The 22,929-nt window shown below is 41.5% G+C and overlaps 2 protein-coding genes across 5 annotated transcripts in view; one reads left to right on the top strand and one right to left on the bottom strand.

Annotated features, from left to right (window-relative positions):
* LOC101852342 (NAD-dependent protein deacetylase sirtuin-2) overlaps positions 1-22,929 on the top strand; it is a 56,148-nt gene that overhangs the window by 5,756 nt on the left and 27,463 nt on the right. For 2 of the 4 annotated variants that reach the window (XM_035971301.1, XM_035971302.1), the window contains exon 1: positions 21,824-22,245. The exons of 1 other annotated variant lie outside the window; for it this stretch is intronic. The gene's annotated coding sequence lies outside the window, so the exon portion shown is untranslated. Of the gene's footprint in view, positions 1-21,823; positions 22,246-22,929 lie in introns of those variants that run through there. One more of the 4 variants, XM_005104301.3, reaches the window with a different exon arrangement.
* LOC101852867 (UPF0692 protein C19orf54 homolog) lies at positions 21-20,202 on the bottom strand. Its single transcript, XM_005104304.3, has 7 exons — positions 20,127-20,202; positions 12,292-12,688; positions 11,990-12,073; positions 10,511-10,632; positions 8,686-8,812; positions 4,778-4,848; positions 21-3,358 (listed from the first exon to the last, which is right to left on the bottom strand). The coding sequence occupies exons 2-7, from the start codon at positions 12,495-12,497 to the stop codon at positions 3,006-3,008; spliced, it is 963 nt and encodes a 320-aa protein (XP_005104361.1). The 5' UTR covers positions 12,498-12,688; positions 20,127-20,202; the 3' UTR covers positions 21-3,005.

The raw sequence follows: 22,929 nt of genomic DNA, 5'->3' as shown, positions 1-22,929 counted from the left end.
ACGAGGTTTGTATTTTTTTGTTATTTACAGTATTTTTATGTTTAGATTAGGCCTAGACGGCACAAGGAAAATAAGGATACTGTGGAGACTGGAAAACGCTCCCACTCCACTGCGTCGACCCTCAATCTGTTTGCTAACAAGCAGCAGAACAAAGTTTGGAATTTTTGTTTTGTTTTGTTGAGTAAATATAGCTCACTCTCTTCGCTCGTTTTTTCTCCTATGCCGCAGCCCTGGTTGTGATGTTCCACGCTTTTTACTCCTACTGCAGTCCTGGTTGTGATATTCCATGCTTTTTTTCTCCTATGCCGCAACCCTGGTTGTGATGTTCCATGCTTTTTTCTCCTATGCTGCAGCCCTGGTTGTGATGCTCCATGCTTTTTTTCTCGAATACCGCAGTCCTGGTTGTGATATTCCATGCTTTTTTTCTGTTTCATTTGCACATCAACAAATTAGAAACATTGTTTTTTTCTTCTTTTTTTCCAAAGACGTACCTGGCATTAGGTAAAAAAAGACCTCCCAGAACACAACAATCCAGAGAGTCAACTCACACCAAGAGGTCTGGCTGAAGAAGGAAAGACGCCCCTCCAGAAGTTCAATGTTTAATTCAGAGATGATATTTGGGACAAACTTACCTTTGAGTCAAACTGACTAAGAATTGGATGTAGGCACGTTAAAGTCATCCCTATAACCGTCCAAGAAATGAGAACATTTATTGGCATTTGTCTGTATATGTGCATAGTAGATTTGCCTTTTAGACGCTAGTACTGATCTCCGAATACGAGACAGGACATTGTCGCAGACAGCATGACTGTTAACCGGTTTGAGAAGATTTTCTCTCTTCTTCATTCCAATGATAACACCATGCAAAAACAGAGGGGTGAAGAAGGATATGACAGATTGCATAAGATTGGCCAATTATAGCAAAGCTGAATTATAACTTCAGAAAGAATGCAGAATGTGAGATACATGAGTCAGTGGATGAACAAATCATTCCCTTCAAAGGAAGGCACTCACTCAAAATCTATATGATGAAGAAACCCCAAAAAAGGGGTTACAAGCTATGGGTACTTGCCGGAACATCCGCATATGTGCACAAATTTAGATTTGCGGGTAATAATCTTTCTGATGACTATCCGGCCAACCGTGTGGGTGATGAAAGTGAGAGTGGAACACCTGTCAGACAGTCTTCCAGAACAGGGGCAAACACCTCTTGTTCACTGCAGTCAAGTGATCAAACGCTGAATATATTGGTAAATCTGAGGAAATCGTCATGCTCCTTATGCAAGTTCAGCCAACAGGATCATATGTCTATTTTGACAACTTTTTTGCCTCTCCTGATCTCTTGACTCAATTGAAGGAAGTGGGTATCCATGCCACATCCACACTAAGGACAAACAGAGCAAGGGCTTGCCCTTTGCTCTGTATGAAGGACTTTAAGAAGAAGTGGAGAGGGGCCTTTGACTTTAGGACAGACACAGATAGCTCCGTCCTTATCTGTCAATGGTGTGACAACAATGTAGTTTTTGTTGCTTCAAATGTGCACTGCGCCGAACCAACTCACAAGGTAAAGAGGTGGGATGGGAAGGCTAAAAAACATATATTGATGTTCCCTGCTCATTAAAAGCTACAATCAGAATATGGGTGGGGTTGATAAATGTGGCATGCTCTTGGCCCTTTACAGAAATTGTATGAAATCAAAAAAGTGGTATAAACGCATTTTGATGCATCTGACAGATTTGTGTGTAACCAATGCTTGGCTGTTGTACAGGGCTTTGATTGCTCTATGCAACTGGCTGCATTCAAGCTATAACTTGCTAGGGGACTTATCCTTGCCAACAGAGCATCTCAGAATAAAGAGATGCCTCCTGAGATTCCTGTGAAATCGGCAAAGGATGTGTTGCGTGCTCTGAGGTACGACAGAGTGGATCACTTTCCAAAAAGAATGAATGTGAAGGACGGTCAGAGGTGCAAAAGGCTTCAGTGCAAAAGAAAGAATGTGTACATGTGCAGAAAGTGCAGTGTGTATCTGTGCACTTCGAGCAAGGATGAGACTGAGGACGGTTTTTACCTTTTCCATCATGAATAGAAAACCGTAGTAGTAGTACACATTGTTGTTCTCAGTCTGTTCATGTGCATTTGTTGATAAAGTAAAGAGAAAGAGTGTGTGAATGTGTAGAAAGAAAATGCAGAGTAGTAAGGTGTAGAAAAGGAAGTGTGTATCTGCTTATCTCAAACAAGGATGAGAATGAAAAATGACAATTTTTACCTTACCGATCTTGAAGATAACAAGTGTGTTTTGTTGATAAAAATGAAATAAATTGTAATTTTATCAACAGTTTGATTTTTCTTTTTGATTGGGAGGTTCAGATGTTCTATTTGTTGTTTCAAATGAGTTTATTTGAATATGTAGCAATAGGTAACCACAACACATTGCGTCCAATACTTTGGACACCTGACTAGGAAGGAAATCCTCTCAAGTTCATGGCGTCCAATATAAAATTGGACAACTTTTTACAGGCTCCATGATTATAATTTGTCAAAAATGACTTTAAGGATGGTACTGTAATGCCAAAGGCAGGTCACATACCAAATTTCAGTTTTCTAGGTAATCTCCTTCATACCTCATGCAACAAAGGGTTAGTCATTATCCGCCTGTAGCTCAAAATGGTCTGTGGCGACTTTCGGTACCTTTCTTTAGGCACACACTCATATAACTAGAATTTCTGACTTTTTTAATCCATAAAATTCAATGATAAATGAAGGCCTCATAGAGTCAAAAATGAGTCAGACAGCTGTTGACCCCAACTTTGGAAAATGTGAGAGACATTTAGACTCAAGAGTTAGACCCTACGGTACAAAATTTCCAGAACTTATTGGACGGCAATGAAAAAACATCCTTGAGGAAATTCAGTTGATAATAAAGTTCAATGCAAATGTCAGTCACCAAACAAAGTCGGAAACATTCAAGGTGTTTGGCTTTCGGAAAAACAGATGCAGTAGCTCTCCTACGACAAACGAGCAGACCGCAACACAACCATCTGCGAGTTAAGTCCCTGTCGGACACCGCCCTCGGGTATTACATAATCGTCGGCACATCTCTCAGGCCCCGCTTCTTCTAGGTTATTGTTGCTGCGCAGAAGGTCGGACAAAGCCCACAATCCGGTGTGCTTGCTCTTGCCTTGATGAGCAAAGACAAACGTGTTGTCCAAGTGTGTTTGGCACTGTCTTCTCAGGGACTCTTGGTCTGAGGGACTCGCTGTGTTAGGCCAGAACCAGAGGTTGGGGTGTTCTGTGTCAGCCTCGCACAGAGACTTCAGCCAAGAGAGCTCTTTGTCTGAACTCAGCACTACAAAGAAACCTGGAAAACAATTCAATAATAGATAGTTCTTCATGAGCTTGAAAATAAGAGAGGCATCTGATCATATCATTGATTATAATCAATGTTCCTGCAATAAAAGGGAAATGACCCTATAAAAAAAATAATTTGATGAGTTACAGTTACAACTTACGAAGTTTGAAATAATTTAAAATCCCTCCAGGGGTCTAAATCGCTGGTCAATTATCTGAAAAATCTTGCTCAGGGCCAGTTAACTGAAAGATTTCCGATCATGGCCTGAATACAGTGTTACATATTTTGCTTCATTTTGCGCAAGTTTACCTCGGTTTTTCAGACCAGTGTCTTATCAATTAATAGTAATTTACTTCTATTTTTCAAGGAGTCTGTATATAATACTTTGACAGTCATGCCCTATAGAAAATGCCTTCTATGAGTAAACCTGAAGCCAAACTAGTAGCACACAAGAGGGTTTTACTTCCATAAAGTTGTAGTGTGCACAATGGGCTCACATGATAAAGTAAGACGTAGGAAAATTGCAACGAAAGCTACTTTTTTTTCCTGTTATTTCAGTTATTTTCATTAAAAAGGCAAGATGAACACTTGTCATTCTCAGTGTTTGTTTTCTGTTTAATCCCATTTTAGCTATGATGTTTATTTAGTGCCTACATCTTGGAAATTCAACTTCTCACAACCCCCCCCCCCCCCTCTCCCCTCCCCCACCTGGTATGTCTACAAAAGAAATTTGACTTTCTTGTAGTTTTATAAGATATGAGAAAATAAAAACCTTGGGCTTAGTGTGAAAGAACAAGCTACGGGATTGGAGAGCCATGAAAACTCTTAAAATAACCCAAGTCCTGGAATGCCAGGATGGTAATTTGAACTGCACGCTTACCAATCTACTGAGTGACCTACTGGCACACCAAGAACAACTAAATGTGTTTCCAATTCTAGACCAGGAAAGAAAATGGCGATGACTATTTCTCAACAGGAATGCACAAAACCACAACAATGGAAAGTCCTAGACCATGAAAAAAAAAAGATTAAATGGTAGTGACTATTTCTACAGAATAATGCAAAAGAACTATTATAGACTATAACAACGAAAGCTATTTTCAAGCAGAGATAAAATAAAGCATTTCTGTATTTTTTTCTTTTGCCTTTGATGTGGACTTTTGCACAATGCCATACTAAACATGACTGAGCATTCTCCCAGATCCGTTCAAAGACATGACTTCCCCTTTTTAAGAGTTTAGTTTAGTGTAATAAGAGTTTTATGGCACTTGCAACAAAGGTCATATTAATGCTGGAGATTAGTAGTGTTACTGGTGACAAACAAATAAAAGAAGGAGGAGAAATAAGTATGATAGATATTTGATAAGAAAGAAGGAGCAAACCACACCAGAGCACCCATCAACCATCCATCCCTTTATGAGAGTTTACCTGTAACTAAAGCCCAGTGTGCTTTGTGTCCTCTCCGCAGGCATGGGCTGTGGTTTTTGTCTGCATCATATCTTGACAAGTTGAGGAAGATCATCACCACTTCTGTTGTTCATTTCATAACATCATTAGTGTTGCTGTTTTATGTTTGTTTCTTGTTAGAGTAAAGAGGAGCACACCGTCACAATAGTGCTCATTTAAGTAAAATAGACAGACAGGAACAACAGAGGGGGGGTAAAGAAGTTAGATCTATAGTTGTGCCCTCCAACTACCCATGCTGTATTTTATGGTCTTTTGAATGAATACAAAAAAGTACAGTGGAAACCTGATATAACAGGGACGGTGGGAGTAGAGAAAATGTCCTGTTATATCCGATACCCTGTTAAATCAGAAAAGCAAGGAAAGTAAGCATTTGTGGACTAATCCAGCTGTACTTATTCATGGGCTGTTTCCCTTCCGACAAGTACCCAATAACAGAGGTTTTGGCACTCACTTTCTCCTTGCCCCCTTAAACCACATCAGAAGAGCTTGGTCCACAGCATCTGCATCGGGTAGTCTCATCTTCTTTCGATCCAGAGCAAACTTTCCATTGGAGTATGCTGCCACTATTTTCTCTCTATCCTATAATATGGTGTGAATTGACCCTTGTGGAAAGTCGAACTGACGACAAATCTCTGCCAGTGGAGCTTGCTTTTTGTCAACAGCCGGGATTATTTCGTATTTTTTGTCAATTGAAAGGCATTTTCTCTTGCGCTTGATATCGTTGGTGACACATTACGCCTGCGTGTTGCTAGGTTTCAGGCTAGATCGAGGTCTACAGCACACCTAGCCCTCCCTTGCTTCACACGCTGCGTGTGCTTGCAGTGGCATGGCTTGCGTGGGCTTGCTCCACCACTGCGTTACTCTCTCTCTCTCTCTCTCCACATTGTTATCGAGCCTTTGTCCCTGCTATAACCGGTTGGGCCCCGATGAGGCCCTGTTATTGCCGATAACTTTTAATAGAGACAAAGAGTTCGAAAAAAAAGGGGATTTCAAAAATCCCTGTTATTACCGGGCCTGTTATATTATGGTTTCCACTGTAGTTTCACAGAAAAATCCATTCACAGCAAGGAAAACGGTCCAACACATCCTATTGCTCAACACGTATCAAAATAGGAAATCTTTGTTCACGGCTCGTTCCTCTGCTTGATAGGTCTGAGCAGAAACTATTTTCCTAGTCTTTCCCCATCACCCATCTGTTCAAGTTCTTTGAGCACTTTTTTTCCTTTTTTGGCCCTCTTTTGCCTTCTTTTTTCCAGAGAGAGCAAGATGTTCAAGGCCTCTAAGTCTATTCAAGTATCCCAGAAACAGCATTCATCTCTTTTTAATTGCTTTTATAAAAAATAATTGTAAAAAAACCAACATCCAACTTTTCGTCACGAAACAGCAGCTGTAAAATCTCTTTTCTGCTATGAGCAGGGAGCCATAAAAAATTACCAAATGTTAAAACAGACCCCCCCCCCCCCCCTTCAAAATAAAGACCATATTTGCAGTTCCCATTTATTTTATGAGAAGAAAGGCAAAAGAATCTAGACACCACCAATTCATTCCAAGAATTTTCAAATGCTAAAACATGGGATCTTGACTACCACTGCAGACAGAGAGACATTGTTTCAAATAGGACACCGCGCTGTTCAAATAGTATTCAAGTCATGAGTATGATCATTACTTTGCAACCGTCATAATAAAAGTGACATGACATGAAGTAAACAAAGACACAAAACGATATGAACAACTACAAAAGACCAGCCAATAGGCACTTCAATCAAGAAAAATAACAGAAACATTCTATCAATAGTATTTTTAGTCACAGTAGTCTGAGGACCAATCTGTATTAATACAATCAGTTCAACAAGTCAACAGTTATTAATCATATACGTGGTGGAATCAGGTGCTCAATTTTTGGGCATATATGGGGTTATTGGTACAGCGGAATCCACTTAGTCTGAAATAACGAGAAGTCTGTTTTAAGGACGCTTTTCTAAAACCCCGTTTTTTTCCCTTCTTTATATTTGTAAATAAAATACTAATGTTACGCAATCAGACAAACACACGGGTCAGTTATACCGGAATATAGCTGCTGCTGTGCACAGCGCATGCCACATAGGCCATTGATTCATGTAAAAACTCGCCAGTTGAGAAACTTGTTGGTTATCTTGCGAAACAAAGAATGGGAGAGCCCACGAGTGCCAACAATAAAGGATGGATCGAATGAGTGGGGAGAATGTGGCATGTAGAGACAAGCAGAATGCATCATGTGACAGGCCAGCCTAGTCAGGATTATCTAGGCCTACCGTGTCTCTCACTTCTCCGAAGCGGGGATGGAGAGGTCATAGTGCTGTACTGTGATGGACGGTGCGAATGTGTGACGTGGGCGGAGTATTCCACTGTATCATCTTAACTCACTTGCGACTGGGCCCTTTCACCAGTCACAAGCATTGAAGACTGGCGTTTTTGGGGGTATTTCAACCACAACTCTCAGAATTACCCTATTGGAATTATTTTTTGACACAGTAAAGTAACATTCAAGCTTAATCTAATACAAAAACTAAAGTTGTCTAAGTCTAATACTTTAATTTGTATGATTTTTTTTAAATTGGCATGAATTTGATTTTCCGAAAAATTTCCAGAGACGTGACAAGTAGAATGAAATTCACTACAACCACAAAAATAAAAGTTCAAAGTGTTCTGGTTTGATTTGTATACATGTGCAAGTGTTTGGTGAAAATATAAAAGCTGGTCTGTGCATTGATTCAGACCCATAAACTGAATTACATGAGACAGATGTACGGCACGACGTTGTGATTTCGTTGCGCGAAAAACAACACCGGTACTAGTGCTAGATCTAGCCCTAGAACTACAACTCGGGCCGTGTTCGGGTACATATCCAGGATCCTAACTATTAGACACATCATATTCTGAGACACTAGATCTAGCAAAACGTACAGAAGTATAGAAAACGGCGAAATTATGTGATTCTTGTTCATGCGAATTCTTCGACCGTTACTACGACGCGACTGTCGGATTACTATCAGCTGTATAGAAAAAAACAAAGCACGAGTTCCGGTCTGTTCAACCCCAGTTGGGGTCACTGTCCTTCACCTTCAATAACTTAAAAACTACCTGCCCCAGAGATACGAAACGAAGTCTAAGTAGCTCAGGCTTGGCCAAACAAGGGTACGAGGCGGGTCTCGCGATCCGTGCGTGATTTGTAGAGCGAAAAAAAAATTCCAAAGTTGGTCACGCAGGGCTTGTGAGACCCGACGCGAGCGTCACGGCGGGGGTCACGCAACTGTTGTGTGAGCCGTCTGAAGTGAGTTAAAGCCTGTTCTTTTTACCTTGCTTTAGGTGAAAAAATATCCATAATGAATAGAAGTCGAAATATTTGCAATTGAAGGAGATCAGGGTCACCTGGTTTCAGAGGTAAATTTAGCAAGAAAATGGATGCCAAAGTCTGGTATTTCCCATAGCTTGAGAGTCCTTGGAAACTGAAAATTTACATTTCTTGTGCCTTTAATCAATGTTTTTCAATACAATCCACATAGAAAGTAGAGCCAAAATAAGAAAATTACCAAAAATTGCCCAACGGCCAGAAAAATGCCAATTTGTTTGATTACATTATTTTGACGAGGGCCTGATTTCACCACGATGCATCACATCTTATATTCCTCCTCCCTGAGGGACCAAAGAGTCAACTTCTTCCCAAAGAGCCAGAGACAGAACACACACATTCTACAAAAATATTTCAACTCTTACGCTGCAGCTACACACACCACTATTATGGTAACAGGCAGACGGGGGCAAGCCCGCAAACAACACAGCAAACAACAACAGCAACAACAATAATGATTATATCAAATGACAAAGGATACGGCATAAGAATGAGACCTCCTCCTGTCAGGGCAGCCATGACACACTCAGACCTGTGATCTCCGTTCAGCTCGACGTGTTCATTTTGGGACGGTAGGAAATGAGAAGCCAGTTCACACATGGACGAAGCTGAGGTGAGGAAAAATTCAACTTGAAAGAGCTGATAGCCTGGTACCCTATCTTATAAAAATTTCCCATGACATTAGTTGAGTTTTAGTTTGAGTAATGAAAAGCACATTGACGCAATATCGTTCATTCAGAGACAAAATAAGATATGTATAAAGAAACAACAGAGGGAAAGAAAAGTTGTGCAGGACCTACCAGTGGCACTCTACAACCACCCATTTTCTATGATATTACACCAAAACAACATGAGATGATTCGACAAAGGAATATATATATATATATTAATTTGTTAAATACCTGTCATTAAACACAATAAATGTTGTTCAGTACAAGAAAAAGCTAAAGATGAAAATAAAAAAATAGATTAGACTAAGACAGAAGCTGAAGTAAAAAGTAGCACGCATAAAACCACCTTAACAATGTTTATGGTGTCACTTTTTGCCTGATTCTGTTACTTTTGGTTAGCGTGAATTAGCAGCCTGCCAGAGCTCCCTGGCTCGGGGTCACAGGGTCAATGAGCCCCGAAGCGACTTTGACGGTGTCACTTAAGAAGTTCGCATTTTTGTCTACATTTGAAACTATATAATTTCTTTCCCATCCCACACAGCAACCCATTACACTGAAGTATTAAAAGCTCAAAGTTTTGAGATTTATTCAGCGTTAGAATGGTTAATTTCTGTGCCTTAGTTTTTGTTCCAGACAAGTGTTTGTAGAGTACCCAATTTGTCCTATTTCAGTTACTTACTTAAGAATAAATGATTGTTTATTTAAAACAGCATAACAGATCTCTCCAAAATATGCGTTAAACTGACTACAAATATCATGTCTTTTACCATGAGAAATGCACCTGAAGCACTCATTTCTGCCACTGCGCAGCGCCCTGTACTTTGAGCTCCGGTTGCCATGTCTTGCTCAAGGACACACCCCAGTGACCATCCATCTAAACCTCGTGTCACCAACACTTGCTGAACATTACTTGCATCTGAACTCACTACTCACTTAGCCACTGGGCCCCCAACTTTGGCAGTTGGTGGATGGCAGTTTAACTAATTATCTCCAGAGGGGGTTTTCTCACTGTGCCTGAGACCTCTTTAGTCATGAAACCTGAAAGTGACATAAAGATCACTAAATTGATCATAAAATCGAAACAAATGAACTTATTTTAACCCTATTCGAACGCCCTGGGGTCATTTTGAACCCCCGGGGTTGCACTCTTCACATTTTAGAATACTTCTAGTATGAAGATCTCTTTGAAACTTTCAGACTGCTATGCAAAGCGTACGGATCGGATTTACGAGTAAATCTCCTCTTTGGAAAGTGGTTGCACAGAGTTCCCAACATCGTATCGATACAATTCTAAAATAAGACGTACGGATAGGGTTAATAATTCTTCATCTAATAAAAGAACTCCCGCAGTAAGAGAGACCTGTTTTTGGCATTTGCTGAAAGTTAATATAACGTCGGTGTCGTCAAAAAGGAATTTGTCGGAGCCAGCAGATCACCGGCACAATATTTCCTACCGCAAACTGCTGTGAGCCGCTTCTCGGAGATAAGGAGTTAAAGTGGCCATCATTTGTTTATATTTACTTCTCTTCCTGCATAGACAAAACCTGGCAGTACATTGGGCTGGCACTATAACGGTGGATGGTATAACGGTTCGATAGTTGCTATCAAAGATTTTCTAAAGCTGTTAAGTCAAACCTGAGAACATTTCTCCTTGTTTGCTGTACCCCAAGTTCTGAGCATGAGTCAGGATTTCCTCTGTGGTGACTCTGTGCCCTCCTGTTAGGTCTGATGCCATAGCCAGAGCAACCATGCCACACCTGCATCAAAGATGGACCCACTTTAACATTTTACCTGAGAAGCAAAGAACCGTCTAAAATGTCCAAGACAGCCAACTAATGTTGAGGAGAAAAGTAGTTGTCTTACACAGGTGGATACCTTGAACAGTGTCATTGTTATATATGTATACATAGAAAGATAGATAGACAGACAGACAGACAGACAGACAGACAGACAGACAGACAGACAGACAGACAGACAGACAGACAGACAGACAGACAGACAGACAGACTACCTGTATTACCTGTCCTGGGCAACAACGTCATTGCACACCGGACAGGTCCATAAGTGCTCAGTTCCCCCGAGCACCAAAGCCCGCAAGGTATCCATACTGATTGTTCCGGTGGCTGTCTGATTACGGCGACGTCTTTCCTTTCCAGATAATCGTTCCTTTCTTCCTTCTCCCCTCTCTATCCCCATTTCCCATATCCTAATGATTGCGTGGTGTTCTGCTGTCTCCCTGTCTTCTTCATCCCGCAACTTTTTCTCCAGGGTCTTCAACACTACTCCTTTGTCAAATTTCACCTCACCATCACCCATGGCACTGCCTATCAGCCTATCAGATAGATAGATAGAAAAGACATAGAATGGGGGTAGGAAGTGATCGTTTGTACAAGTGATTGTCATGGACAGATATACGTTAGAGCAGGTTTGACTGTATTTAGAAACGTTACAGTGCTTATCAGCATCTATAAATCAAGTTGGTCAATATTTCTCTAACGAACACTAATAAAAAAGACGTGCACATCTACTTTACAGTCCATCTTTAATAAAAAAAATAAAAAAAACAATTATAATTTTTATAGTGAATCCTAAACATCTAAAGGTATGTGACTGGATAACAGCAAAAAATGAAAAAACATATCCAACAAATAATCTCAAATCCTATCCACAGGATATCAGTCTGAACTTGTTAAAAACCCATTAACCTACAAGCACTAATTATTTATCTTTACACTAACTAATTATCTTTGTTTTAAGGTACCCAGAGTATGCAAATGAAGAGAACAGCATTCTACATCGATATCCTTAAAAAAACAAGTTTGAGTAACCAATATTTCAAATTCTTGGTTAACCCTATCCGTACATTGTGTTTTACCATCGCATCCATACGACGTGCGGAACTCTGTGCCACCACTTTCCAAAGAGGAAATTTACTCGTTAATCCGATCCGTACACTTTGCATAGCCGTCAGTCAAAACAATTTTTTGAGAAATACTGAAAGTTTCAAAGAGATCTTCCTACCAGAAGTATTCCAAAATCTGAAGAATACAACCCCAAGGCGTACGGATAGGGTTAAATAGATCAAATGGCAAAACAATTAAACGTAACTCTTACAATGGTCCACTCTGCATGACAGGCACCACAGGCTGGTAACATGAAATAAAGGTAAAACTTTTGCTGTCATTTTCTTCTGATAATCTGAAAGAAAAAAGAAAAGAAAATTTCATACTATCTGATAAAACAGCTAGAGGCCTATATTGTTTTACAATGAAGTTATATGTAAATGATACAAAGAACAGGGATAAAAGGAAGAAAATACGCCTTGACAAGTATCAATCCGCATCAAAAGGATCCGTTTTAAGGAACAGTATTGGAAAAAGCATTTAGCTAAAGGTGAAACAAAAACCCGGACTCACCCTCTACTTCGTAAAAACGAGCTCAGAGCTTTCCTACTCTCTTGAATAGAAGATGTGTAAATCTGTTCCAGTACTATTCCTCCTCTGTCTTTCCCCAAATTCTCGGTGGGTGTGCTTCTTTGTGCTGATACTGGAGGGGGTGGTGGTGGGGGTAGCCCAGGGGGTGGGGGTGGGAGTGGGGGAGGAACTGGTGGAGGTGGCAGCATCTCAACCACAAATGATGCTGGTGACGTGAAAGTAAGTTGCAATGCAGAGATAAAATTATGATGGGCAGGGCAGCAGTTGAGTTTTCAATTGAAGAGCCAGATGAGAAATCGGAAACAGACAAGATTTTGTCGACTCATCCTTTTCATTTCTTGGGAATGGACAATACACTTGGCAGATCAATCATCCAGGCCTGAAAAGAGAAAAAGCAGAAAATAAGCATTTATGGAATAGCTCAAATATTTAAAAGAAAATGATGCTACCAGTCTTGATTCCTATTTGCTATACTGTAAAACAAGTTTTTGACAAGACCCAATAGATTTTTGGTTTTATAGACCTGTCCGCAGCCCATTCTACAAAGATGCAAACACTTATACCACACACACAAACAGAATTTGTGCTGGCCACCCGTCTGACCTCTCCCAACCCAGGCACACAGTCAAACAATGTTGTGCACATGACACATGTGTTGGTGTGAAAGAAAGCTTCTGATTTGTTATACAAGATGGCTGTGTGTTCCTGATAGATTGACCAAAGTGTACTCAGTATGATATGCAAGACATTGTAAGTGTGTAATAATTCACAATGCAGGACGACTGACGGTCCCTCAGAATAGAATAAAGCAAAATAACGTTCACTACCGGAGAGTTAAGTTAATTCTGCAAGCAACTTCCTTGAGTTCAAGTTTACTCATAATTTAAGTATTTGTTAAGCCGTGATATAAAAAAAAAGGAGAATCCTTCTCCTTTCATTTTCAATGAGTCCGAGTTTTCGTTCAGGCTGAGATTGTTGACAACAAGTATCGCTTCAGGGACCAAGTAAGGGTATTGAGTAGACCATAATATTCGCCAACCAGATTTGAGCGACGCTGCCTGCTCCATTCTGAACACCTGACAGTGCATACTAGAGTTTACTACTATCTCTGTGGAACACTGCTGCTTATTGCAGATTAAGGCTTAACAGGACCCCCGCATGGACGTGAAATCCCTGTTATAAAACCGAACCCTGTTACAGAAGGAAATCAAGTTTACACATTCTCTAAATACCGGTAATGAGTAACGATTGGGATCACTTTTTATAACTAGGTACCAGAAACTAAATTTTCAAAGTAGCTGTATGCCAAATTTATCAGTTCCGTTTGAAAGGCCTATATCCACTGAGCATTTTGGTACCATTCTTTAACATCTCAGTCAATTTTTAAGAAAATGGTAGATGTTTAAAATTTGATCAAATTTGTTAAACTCAGTCACTGGCTGCAACCCCATGTTTGACAGACAATAAAAGAGTACCAAGAGCACTAAACATCTCCACATTAACAGAGTACAATCACTATAACAAATATATTCATGAAGCCTAATTTTTTTCAAGACTGTGAGATCATTACAAATCAGTATTTTATCGCTTCAAACACGATGATCTGTTGTTATTTCGACAAAAACACTGAACGTTGACCCCGCCGGCGCTGCACCAGGCCCCGCGGCGAGCGAGTCAGCTTATACTGTCGTGTACCCCGCGAGCGAGGTCACATACTTTCTGAGTCTCACAGAAGGATTGATGAAAAATAATTCCAAATTGATTACTTTATTCTAATAGAAAATGAGCTGATCTTTTATTTGACATATTTTTAAAGCCGGTATTTTACATATTATGTGTAAAAAGTGATCTTTAAACATTTTGACGGTATTTTTAAAAGCTTTCTATTTAGACGCCAAAGGTCAAATACATACCACGGGAAGGCCCGTTTAAAGCTCCACAGTTCTCCGCCAATGAAAAGACGGTATTTAATCATCCCTCGTTCCGTGAAGCATTTGAATGCACCCGTGTCAATTTTTCAACCGGCCGACCACGCATTCCGACTGAGAGGGGCTTCGCTTTCGTCGGCATACTCCAGCTCCTACTAATCGGACATAAAAACAGCTTACATCATTGTAACGAGGAAAATCAGAACTTTCACAAGGTGTACGGCATTTGGTGTTTTATAGCGAAAGAGCAAAGAAACAGCGATCGGAATTACCCAGATTTCACCAATACCACGCGGTCGGAAGGCCGCAAGTGCTCACGAGGCCGTGTTTACGCTACCTAATATAACCCATAACCAATTTATCAGTCACTGCTCCTTTCTTTTCTAGTGATTTTTTTCTCTCTGTCTTTAACTTCTTTTTTTCTAAATCTAGTAGGCCTTCTATCTTAATCTCACAGAGGCTGACTTGACATAATTTGAGACACACAGGTAATAATAATAATAGGTCTCATAATAATAATAACAATAACTATTTGTGATCAAAATAGGAACTTTACATCTTGGAAAGGAGCCCAATAGGTCTGGGGTAGATCTAGCACCCAGGCCAATGCCTACTTTTCACTTAATCATTTGTTCCTGTAACAAGTCTTGCCACCCAACAAGGAGACTATATCATTGACAGTCAAACCTGTGAGAAACGGTCACCCATAGTCTAGGAGAAAAGTGGCCGTATAACACGTCTTAGGCGGGACTGATCAAAATGAAAGAAAGCAAACCATTCTCTTCTGAGGTCCAAACCGGGGTTTATCTCAGGCTTTAGACTGCCGTAAGGCTAATCCAAAAGGGTTTTCGCTTTCTTTTGAAAAAGGGGGTGGTTGGTGTAAGAAGAGTTTTTTTTTGTGTTGATTTGTTGGTTTGCTTTTTGCTTAGCTTTCTTTTCGTTGCTGATTTTGTGCAAAGGTAAAATTTATAGGAAGTGCCTTTTGCAACGCCGCGTTGCGATTTAATTAGCGCCAGTGCTAAATAAAACGCCGCGTTGCGATTAGTGCCAGTGCTAAATAAAACGCCGTGTTGCCATGTGTAAAATATTAAGCTTAATCTGCACTTCGTTATCGGAAGTTCTGATGGCCGAAGTGACAGCGCGTCTGCGCTTGAAGTCAAACCATTATTTTTTTAGCGGGGGTTCGATCCCGGTCCTGGACGGTTTGTTTGTTGTTTGGTTATTTTTGTTGTTTTCCTCTTCTCAACGGACCAACAATTTGTTCCCATAATTATATCTTGTTGCTTTGTAGGTTTTTTTATGTAGTGATGAAGCATGCACATTCTGGTTTTGTCCCCAAGAGGAGCTCTGTACAAAGTAGGCCTTAGTATAGCCTATACTTTTCCTTTTACACATTTAGGCCTGGTTAAAGTTCAGTGTGGCTTTCCTTGGTGGTCTGTGAGTCTAATTTTTTTTTAAAAATAAAATTTTAGGCTCAGGAGAAGGAAAAAAAACAACCTTCCAGGACCGGGATTCGATGCCACGCTTGGAAGCCCTGAACATTAGACTTAGAGAATGTAGACAATAGACAGCTTGTATACGTTCTCTAGGCCTAACTTAAAGTTTGAGTTGCACTGTCTTGTTATTAATCCAAGCGTCTTTCGACTTACGAAGTGACTATTCGGACTCGTGTCCGAATATGAAAAATTGTTATTCGGACTCTGATTCTTGTCCAGCATGACATCACTTCCGACTTCCTGTGACTCGTGACTCCCTGTCCTGCCTCACTCGTGACTCGCCTCAGGTTGGGAAGAGACCGGGATTACTTCGGACAAAAAGGCGTTTTGTGCAGGAGCTGAGTTTTTATCTTAAGATGAATTTGAGGCCGGCCTGAAAAGTTATAGCGCTTCTAATAAATGTTTATATGTCAAGAGGTCATCAGAAGCAATTAAAGATGGCTCGTTAGCGTGTGTCAGGGTCGGACGGGTGCCCTGCACACGTGTGGCTGTGTGCATGTCAGGGAGGGCACTATCGGTCCGGGCGTTGAACGTCGCATACGCGTCAGTCTTTTTCCCCATGGCAACTGATCATTATTTGTACAATAATAAGCTAATCTTGACGTAGATCTACATAATGAATTGTGCGCTGGTCTATGGAATCAAAAGTTGCCGTATGCTCAGCTCTACACAGCAACACAACTTTTTTTTGGTAAACAATCGAGATGACACAGGCTTGTGTATTTGAACGAATCAGTCTTTTTTTTTTTACACAGCTCATAATATGCAGGTGCCAGGTGGTCGGCTAATCTTCAATTTTACCTTTTTCTACAACAAAGAAAGTGGGAAACATGGATGGGGGGTGGGTGGGGTGGGGGGGCGTATCAATGAGGCGGCGGGCATCGGATCGGCAGAAAAGGTGCGGGGGAAACTAAAAAATGGCGGAAAATTGGAAGCACTGAACGTTAGATCTATAGAACGAAGACACTTCCTTTTTTCCGGACCTGAGTCCAAATAACATTTTTTCATATTCGGACTCGAGTCCAAATAACGACGGCCTTCGACTTAAACTTGCTCAAACTCTAACTCAAATGATTTATGATTATGAGAGATGAACAAGACGTCTACTTTTGTGCAAACCATGTCAGAAACAATTGTTAGATCTAATCTAGTCTAGATCTAGATCTAGATAGATTCTAGATCTACCCAATAATTAACAATATTGATCGGAATAAGACAACATCATAAAAAAAGGAGTCAAATCCTAGGACGTTTTATCAAAGGAAGTGGCTATTCTCATCTGTAGCTGTATTATTAGTGTTATTCATCAGTTCATGCTCTATCATCATCATCATCACTCTGCGCCCCTCGGGGACTCATGCATGCAGGTCTAGATTCATTTGTCAGTGCGATCACTTATCATTTCATTCCGTTCTACATCCCCGTCTTGTGTTTTCCATTTCATTTCAGTTGATGTCGTCATCACTTGTAACCCCGTTGAATCATTAAAAGTTCATTGATGTTATCCGACAAGTGATGAGTCATTCTTTATGACGACATCAACTTTTGAAGATATTCTCCGCACAAGTCAAACCTTCGAAATCGTTAGCGCTTCCGTTTATACCTGAATCCGCTATTTTCCTGCACGTATATCCGCTGTCCGTCGCTTCGCCACCGCCGAAATACTGAGTGCCGAGGTGCGCTTGTCGCCGACTCCACAAACCGTGCCTTACCCTCCACAATGGTCATTGTCTCTTGCCCTGCGCCTGGCTGCACGTATACAACGCCGGACGAGGACCCCTCCGTGGTCTCTGCTTTGCTGAACATACATGCTTTCTCCCATCAAAATCAAACTGCAGCTTCCTCAAGAGGGCTTTGCTGAACATACATGCTTTCTCCCATCAAAATCAAACTGCAGCTTCCTCAAGAGGGCCGAAACTCGAGAGGCCAAGGATTGATATTGGCGTCAACCAAGAAACGTGGAATGCCTTTGGCCGGAGATGGGAAGCCTTCAGGAATGGATCTGCCATCAGCGACTCTTCCGCACCAACCCAACTCTTCCAATGTGCCAGCGAAACTCTGGGTGACCTACTGCTCGCTGTCATTCCTACAGCCAAAGGAGTTCTACGAGCTGAGCTAATGCAGATGAAGCAAAGCCCGGACGAAAACTTCCGTACGTTTGCTGCTAGGGTGAAGGGCAAAGCGGAGACCTGTGCATTCACAGTCTTCAGTCAGTGCCAGTGTGGCAAGTCCGTCTATGCTGACTACACAGAGGACGCCTCCCGAGACGTCTTACTGGCAGGAATTGCCGACATTGATATTCGTCGAGAAGCCCTCAGTGCAGATGGCATCCAGTCCAAGTCGGTGAATGATGTCATCGCTTTCGTTGAAAGCCGAGAGATGGCCCGCAATGCCACCCCACTGTCCACGTTCTCTGCAATGTCTAGCTTCAAGAAGAGCATGGCCCAGGCACCAGCAACAGACGAGCGGACACAGACCATCCCATGCCCTGACTGCGGACAGAAGTTCCGCCCCTACAAACAGAAAAGTGGCGTGTGGAACACGAAGCCCCACAAACTATGCCTAGACTGCTGGCGTGGGAAGCGGCGCCGCCCTGCACAGCCCCGGGAGAAACCTACCGGATTGAACACCTTGGTCTCTATGGGTGATCAGATCTCCCAGGTGTCGGCCGTCACCCTGCAACACAAGATCCTCACCAAGGGCGAGTGGCGGCGGGCCCAGTTCTCAAAACACCCTACAGTACAGTTTGAACTTGGGATCCATCAGCGTAAAGCCATCCGGACTACCACAGTGGTAGGGCTAGCAGACACCGGGGCCCAGTCCAACCTGTGGGGTCTGCAGGACTTCCAGAGAGCGGGTTTTGTTGTCAAGGATCTTCACACTGTCCGCATGGATATCAGGGCCGCCAACAAAAACCCAATTAACATCATCGGTGCGTTCCCTGGGCACTTTTCAGGGCAATCCCCATCTGGACAAAGAATTACCAGCCAGTCAATGGTGTACGTCAGCGATTCGGTCTCTGGCTTCTTCCTGTCATATGACACTATGATAGACCTTGGGATCATTGACAAACACTTCCCAACAATCGGAGGCTGCGATAGCGACAGTGCCACGGACTTCCGTGACAGCCCCATTTCCAGTGGTCAGCACCAGTGCAGCAATAAAGTCAACCATGCTAGGTCCCTCAACGCTGGCTGCACAGATCAGCAGGTCACGGAAGGTTCACCTTCCTGCAGCTGCCCCCAGAGGTCATCCGTTCCCGATCGTCCCCCATCGCTCCCATTCGCTCCCATTCGCTCCCACCGCGGACAACAACGAGAAAATGCGGGAATGGTTATTAAAGATGTATGCAAACTCCACATTTAATACCTGCCCCCATCGTCCCCTTCCCTGCATGACAGGTCCTCCCATTGAGATCCATATTGATGATTCAGCCACCCCACGCACATGTTACACTGCAGCACCAGTCCCAATGCACTGGCAAAGGCGTGTGTATGAGGACCTCCTACGTGACGAGGCCCTGGGCGTCATTGAGAGGGTCCCCTACGGTGAACCAGTGACTTGGTGTCATCGCATGGTCGTTACCAGGAAACACGATGGGTCCCCGAGGCGTACAGTGGACCTCTCTCCACTCAACAAATTCTGTAAACGGGAGACCTTTGCCGCTGAGGCCCCGTTCCTCCTAGCTCGACGTGTGCCAGGGAACACATGGAAGACAGTTACAGATGCATGGAATGGGTACCACAGTGTTCCATTGAGAGAATCTGACCGCCACTTGACCACCTTTATTACACCTTTTGGCCGGTGGCGGTATACCCGTGCCCCTCAGGGCTACCTGTCATCAGGTGACGGGTACAATCGCCGCTTCGAGAATAGAGGTGGCCATTATCATGTAGAAACGATGGCGGTGATCTTGTAGTTCCGTTCGTTTAAGTCCACGACCCATTTGTTTACATCCAGAGAAGAAATCCAGAAGTCTTGATGACCAAATACTCTTTGAAATAGGCTGCACAAAGAGCAGGGGATGCAACCTAACTTTAAAACATCACATTAGGAAAACATTCACGGGGGCATGCCCCCCTGAACCCCCCAACCTCCATATTTTTATTAGGTCAGGGGGGCCCCCCTGAAACCCCCCATCTCTTGACTTTAACTTTAACGAACGAAACTACAAAATCGCCACGATGGCTACTACTAGATTTACTACATCTAGAATCTAGAATCTAGATATAGATCTAGAGTCTAGATCTAGATATCTAGATCTAGATTCTAGATCTAGATATAGAGAATCTAGATCAAATTCTAGATCTAGATATAGATCAAATTCTAGATCTAGATATAGATCTAGATACTAGATATAGATTCTAGATTACAGAATCTTTGCCTCACTTACGCCTTTACTTTTGAACACCCAACACCATGGAGAGTCAGGTAGCCTAAGGTAAGCTAGTAATAAACTAGACTTTTTGAATAGTACCGACTGATCTGAATTATAAGGGAGCATAGCTTGTTGGTAAATTTAATAGATTTTATTTTATATTTTTTAGCGTTAAAAAAGGTTAACAATTCATAAAATATTCATTTTTTAATATTTTTATTATATTAAAGAAATATTTAAAATAGATATTCATTAAAAAAATTTTTTATCAACTTATAATATATATATAATATATAAAAACAATGACAATGTTTACAACTAAACCAACCAGTACAAAGTGGGCAACAGTTTGATAAACATTGAAGTTCGCTGTCTGTTGATATTTTTATTCTCCACGCAAGCTTGATGAGTGAAGTCCAAATTTAGATTTCTAGATCTAGTCGGGTTTGTTTCTCTGTGTCCTGTGTAACTGTCTAAATTAAGGATCCTGGCTTAAAATTCAGTTGGATTTTTCCTCTTGTGTTCCTGGTCTCTCACCAATATTTATTGTTATTCTCACCCTGGGTGAGAATAAAATGAATATTATTCTCACCCAGTCTGAGATGAGAATGCAATAGGTTTTTAGGTCTACCTGGGTGTTGAGAACGGATGATAGGAGATAATTTGTGAATTGTAAGAGCATGACCATTCGTGACCTGCCCCAGAGCGCTGGCCGATTTTTCTAGGTTCCCGCAGGGATTGTTATTGCTGCACTTTTTAAAAAATCTTGAGTTGAGATTGAGAGTATGCACATGTTGGGCGCGATCCATCCATCGCGCAGCGCATTTGGTTGATCGAGGAAACGCGCGACAATCCACCGATTGTTGCGCATTCTTTTGATCAGCGGATCGCGCAGCGCTTTTTGTCGATCCGTGAAATATATACTTGCTGCGCATTCTGTCGATAAACTATGATGATGAAGTGAATAAAACAGAAAGAAAATTGGTTTACTGAGCATGTCAGTCTTTGAGTTTGAGCGTCCTGTTGTTTTGCCTCGAAGAAGAGTTGTGTTGAACTAAAGGTGTTGACGGTTGAGAGAGGCAGATACATTGACACGACGTTAAATCGAGCTCTTGCACTCAGTATTTGGACGGATGTGATTGGCTGAGTACTTCACGTGGTATTCCAAATATGGTCAAGATTTAATGGCTTGTGATAAATTGTTATGTGTTGATTAAAAATTTATTGATATTATATTATACAAGTATTGTTTTCTTTATTGTTTCCTTGAACAAGAGCACCTCGAACACAACCAACCTCTCCATATTGAATAAGTGTTTGGAGTGATACTCACCTTCCATTCAGTTTCGGTTTGACTTTGGAGAGTGAAACTAAATTACACTCTGGACGACAACAAAACTTAGGGGTAAGGTAAGATCTATAGAATGTGCAACCAAACGGATCGACAAAAAGCGCTGCGTGATCCACTGATCAACAGAATGCACAACAATCGATGGATTGTCGCGAGTTTCCTCGATCAACCAAATGCGCTGCGCGATTGATGGATCGCGCAAATCGACAAATCGCTCCCAACACACGATCTTCACCAAAACCCTAGACAAGTGTAAATATAAATTTTCTAAATTCAAAAAGGAATTCTCTTGCCAGAGTAATATGTTTTTAACTTAAAAATAATAGCCTTAACTGAAAGCTGTTTAATGAAATAAAATAGTAATAGTTTGTCATTCGTAACGTTAGAATTGGCATTTGTTTACAACACAAAAAAAACATGTTTAATTGTTTTCCCTAGCTGAACCCACAATTATTTTTAAGGAACGCAGTGCCTTGACCCTAGGCTTATTTTTTTCTTAATTTTGATTGGTTAAACCATTCAAGAGTAAACTTTTCCATTAGGCCTACAGAACCAATAAATTAATACCAGTAGCAACAAAAGGTGACGCTATTTGGTCAAAAGATAAGGTTTTTCCCCAAATCGACTATAGTCGCCTCCCACGCCCGAGAGCTGGCCCACCCGTTCTCGAGTTCTAAAGTCGCCTCGCGCACTCAACGGAGTGAGAGAGGGAGGGAGGCGAGATTTGTTGCCTGGAGCACTCAGTGACAGGGTTCCTATGATGCTCGAAACGGAAAAAATGGGGTGAGAATAGTAGGCTGTCGTTATTCTCACCCGGGGTGAGAATAGTATGAAATTTTATTCTCACCCCGGGTGAGAACAATATCCAGTTTATCCTCACCCCGGGTGAGAATAATTGTATTATTATTCGTCCTGTGAGTTTAAATAATAAACGGCGTGTCGCGGACCCATACTCATTACTACCAATAGCCACCAATGGCGATAGTTCATTAGATTCTAATAGATCTATACTATCCAAAGATCGTACACGAAAAAAAGAAGATTTGGTGCTGAGTAGAGAAGTGGGGTTTGTAATGAATACCAAACAAGTGAAACATGCTTTACCCACCTAGATCGGATCATTGGCTAGATCTAGTCCTGGCCCTGGGCAGTTCTGGTATCGGAATTGAATTGATACTTTCGAAAAGGATCGATACATGGAGACTAATTATTCCCAGGCAATTCACTAATCCAAGGCCAAGCTCGCTCTCTCTCTCTCTCATACCCTTTACATGTGTAAACAAAGACTGGGGTCTTGAAATCAAATCACACTTACGTTATATTTTATTGATAGTTTATATGCCTATGTTGCTGATTAATGTGGTATCATGTTTAAAAATAATAGTAAGTTTTATGTGTCACATTAAGTTCAGATTTGTTCTTGTACCTCTCATTTTTAACATTAACCCTAGAAGCGCTCAGCATTTC

The sequence above is a fragment of the Aplysia californica genome, unplaced genomic scaffold (assembly GCF_000002075.1).
Source record: "Aplysia californica isolate F4 #8 unplaced genomic scaffold, AplCal3.0 scaffold00414, whole genome shotgun sequence".
In the NCBI taxonomy this organism is placed as follows: domain Eukaryota; kingdom Metazoa; phylum Mollusca; class Gastropoda; order Aplysiida; family Aplysiidae; genus Aplysia; species Aplysia californica.
The sequence above is the reverse complement of the archived record's forward strand: the minus strand, read 5'-3'. Positions and strand labels throughout refer to the sequence as shown.

Excerpts from the sequence above, each read along its gene's own strand:
- LOC101852867 (XM_005104304.3), bottom strand. The coding sequence starts at position 12,497 with ATGCTGCCACCTCCACCAGTTCCTCCCCCACTCCCACCCCCACCCCCT. Across the intron at positions 10,633-11,989 it reads GTCATGCAGAGTGGACCATT|GTGTGGCATGGTTGCTCTGG; the intron begins GTAAGAGTTACG and ends TCTTTGATGCAG. Across the intron at positions 8,813-10,510 it reads ACAAGGAGAAATGTTCTCAG|CTTCGTCCATGTGTGAACTG; the intron begins GTTTGACTTAAC and ends TCCTCACCTCAG.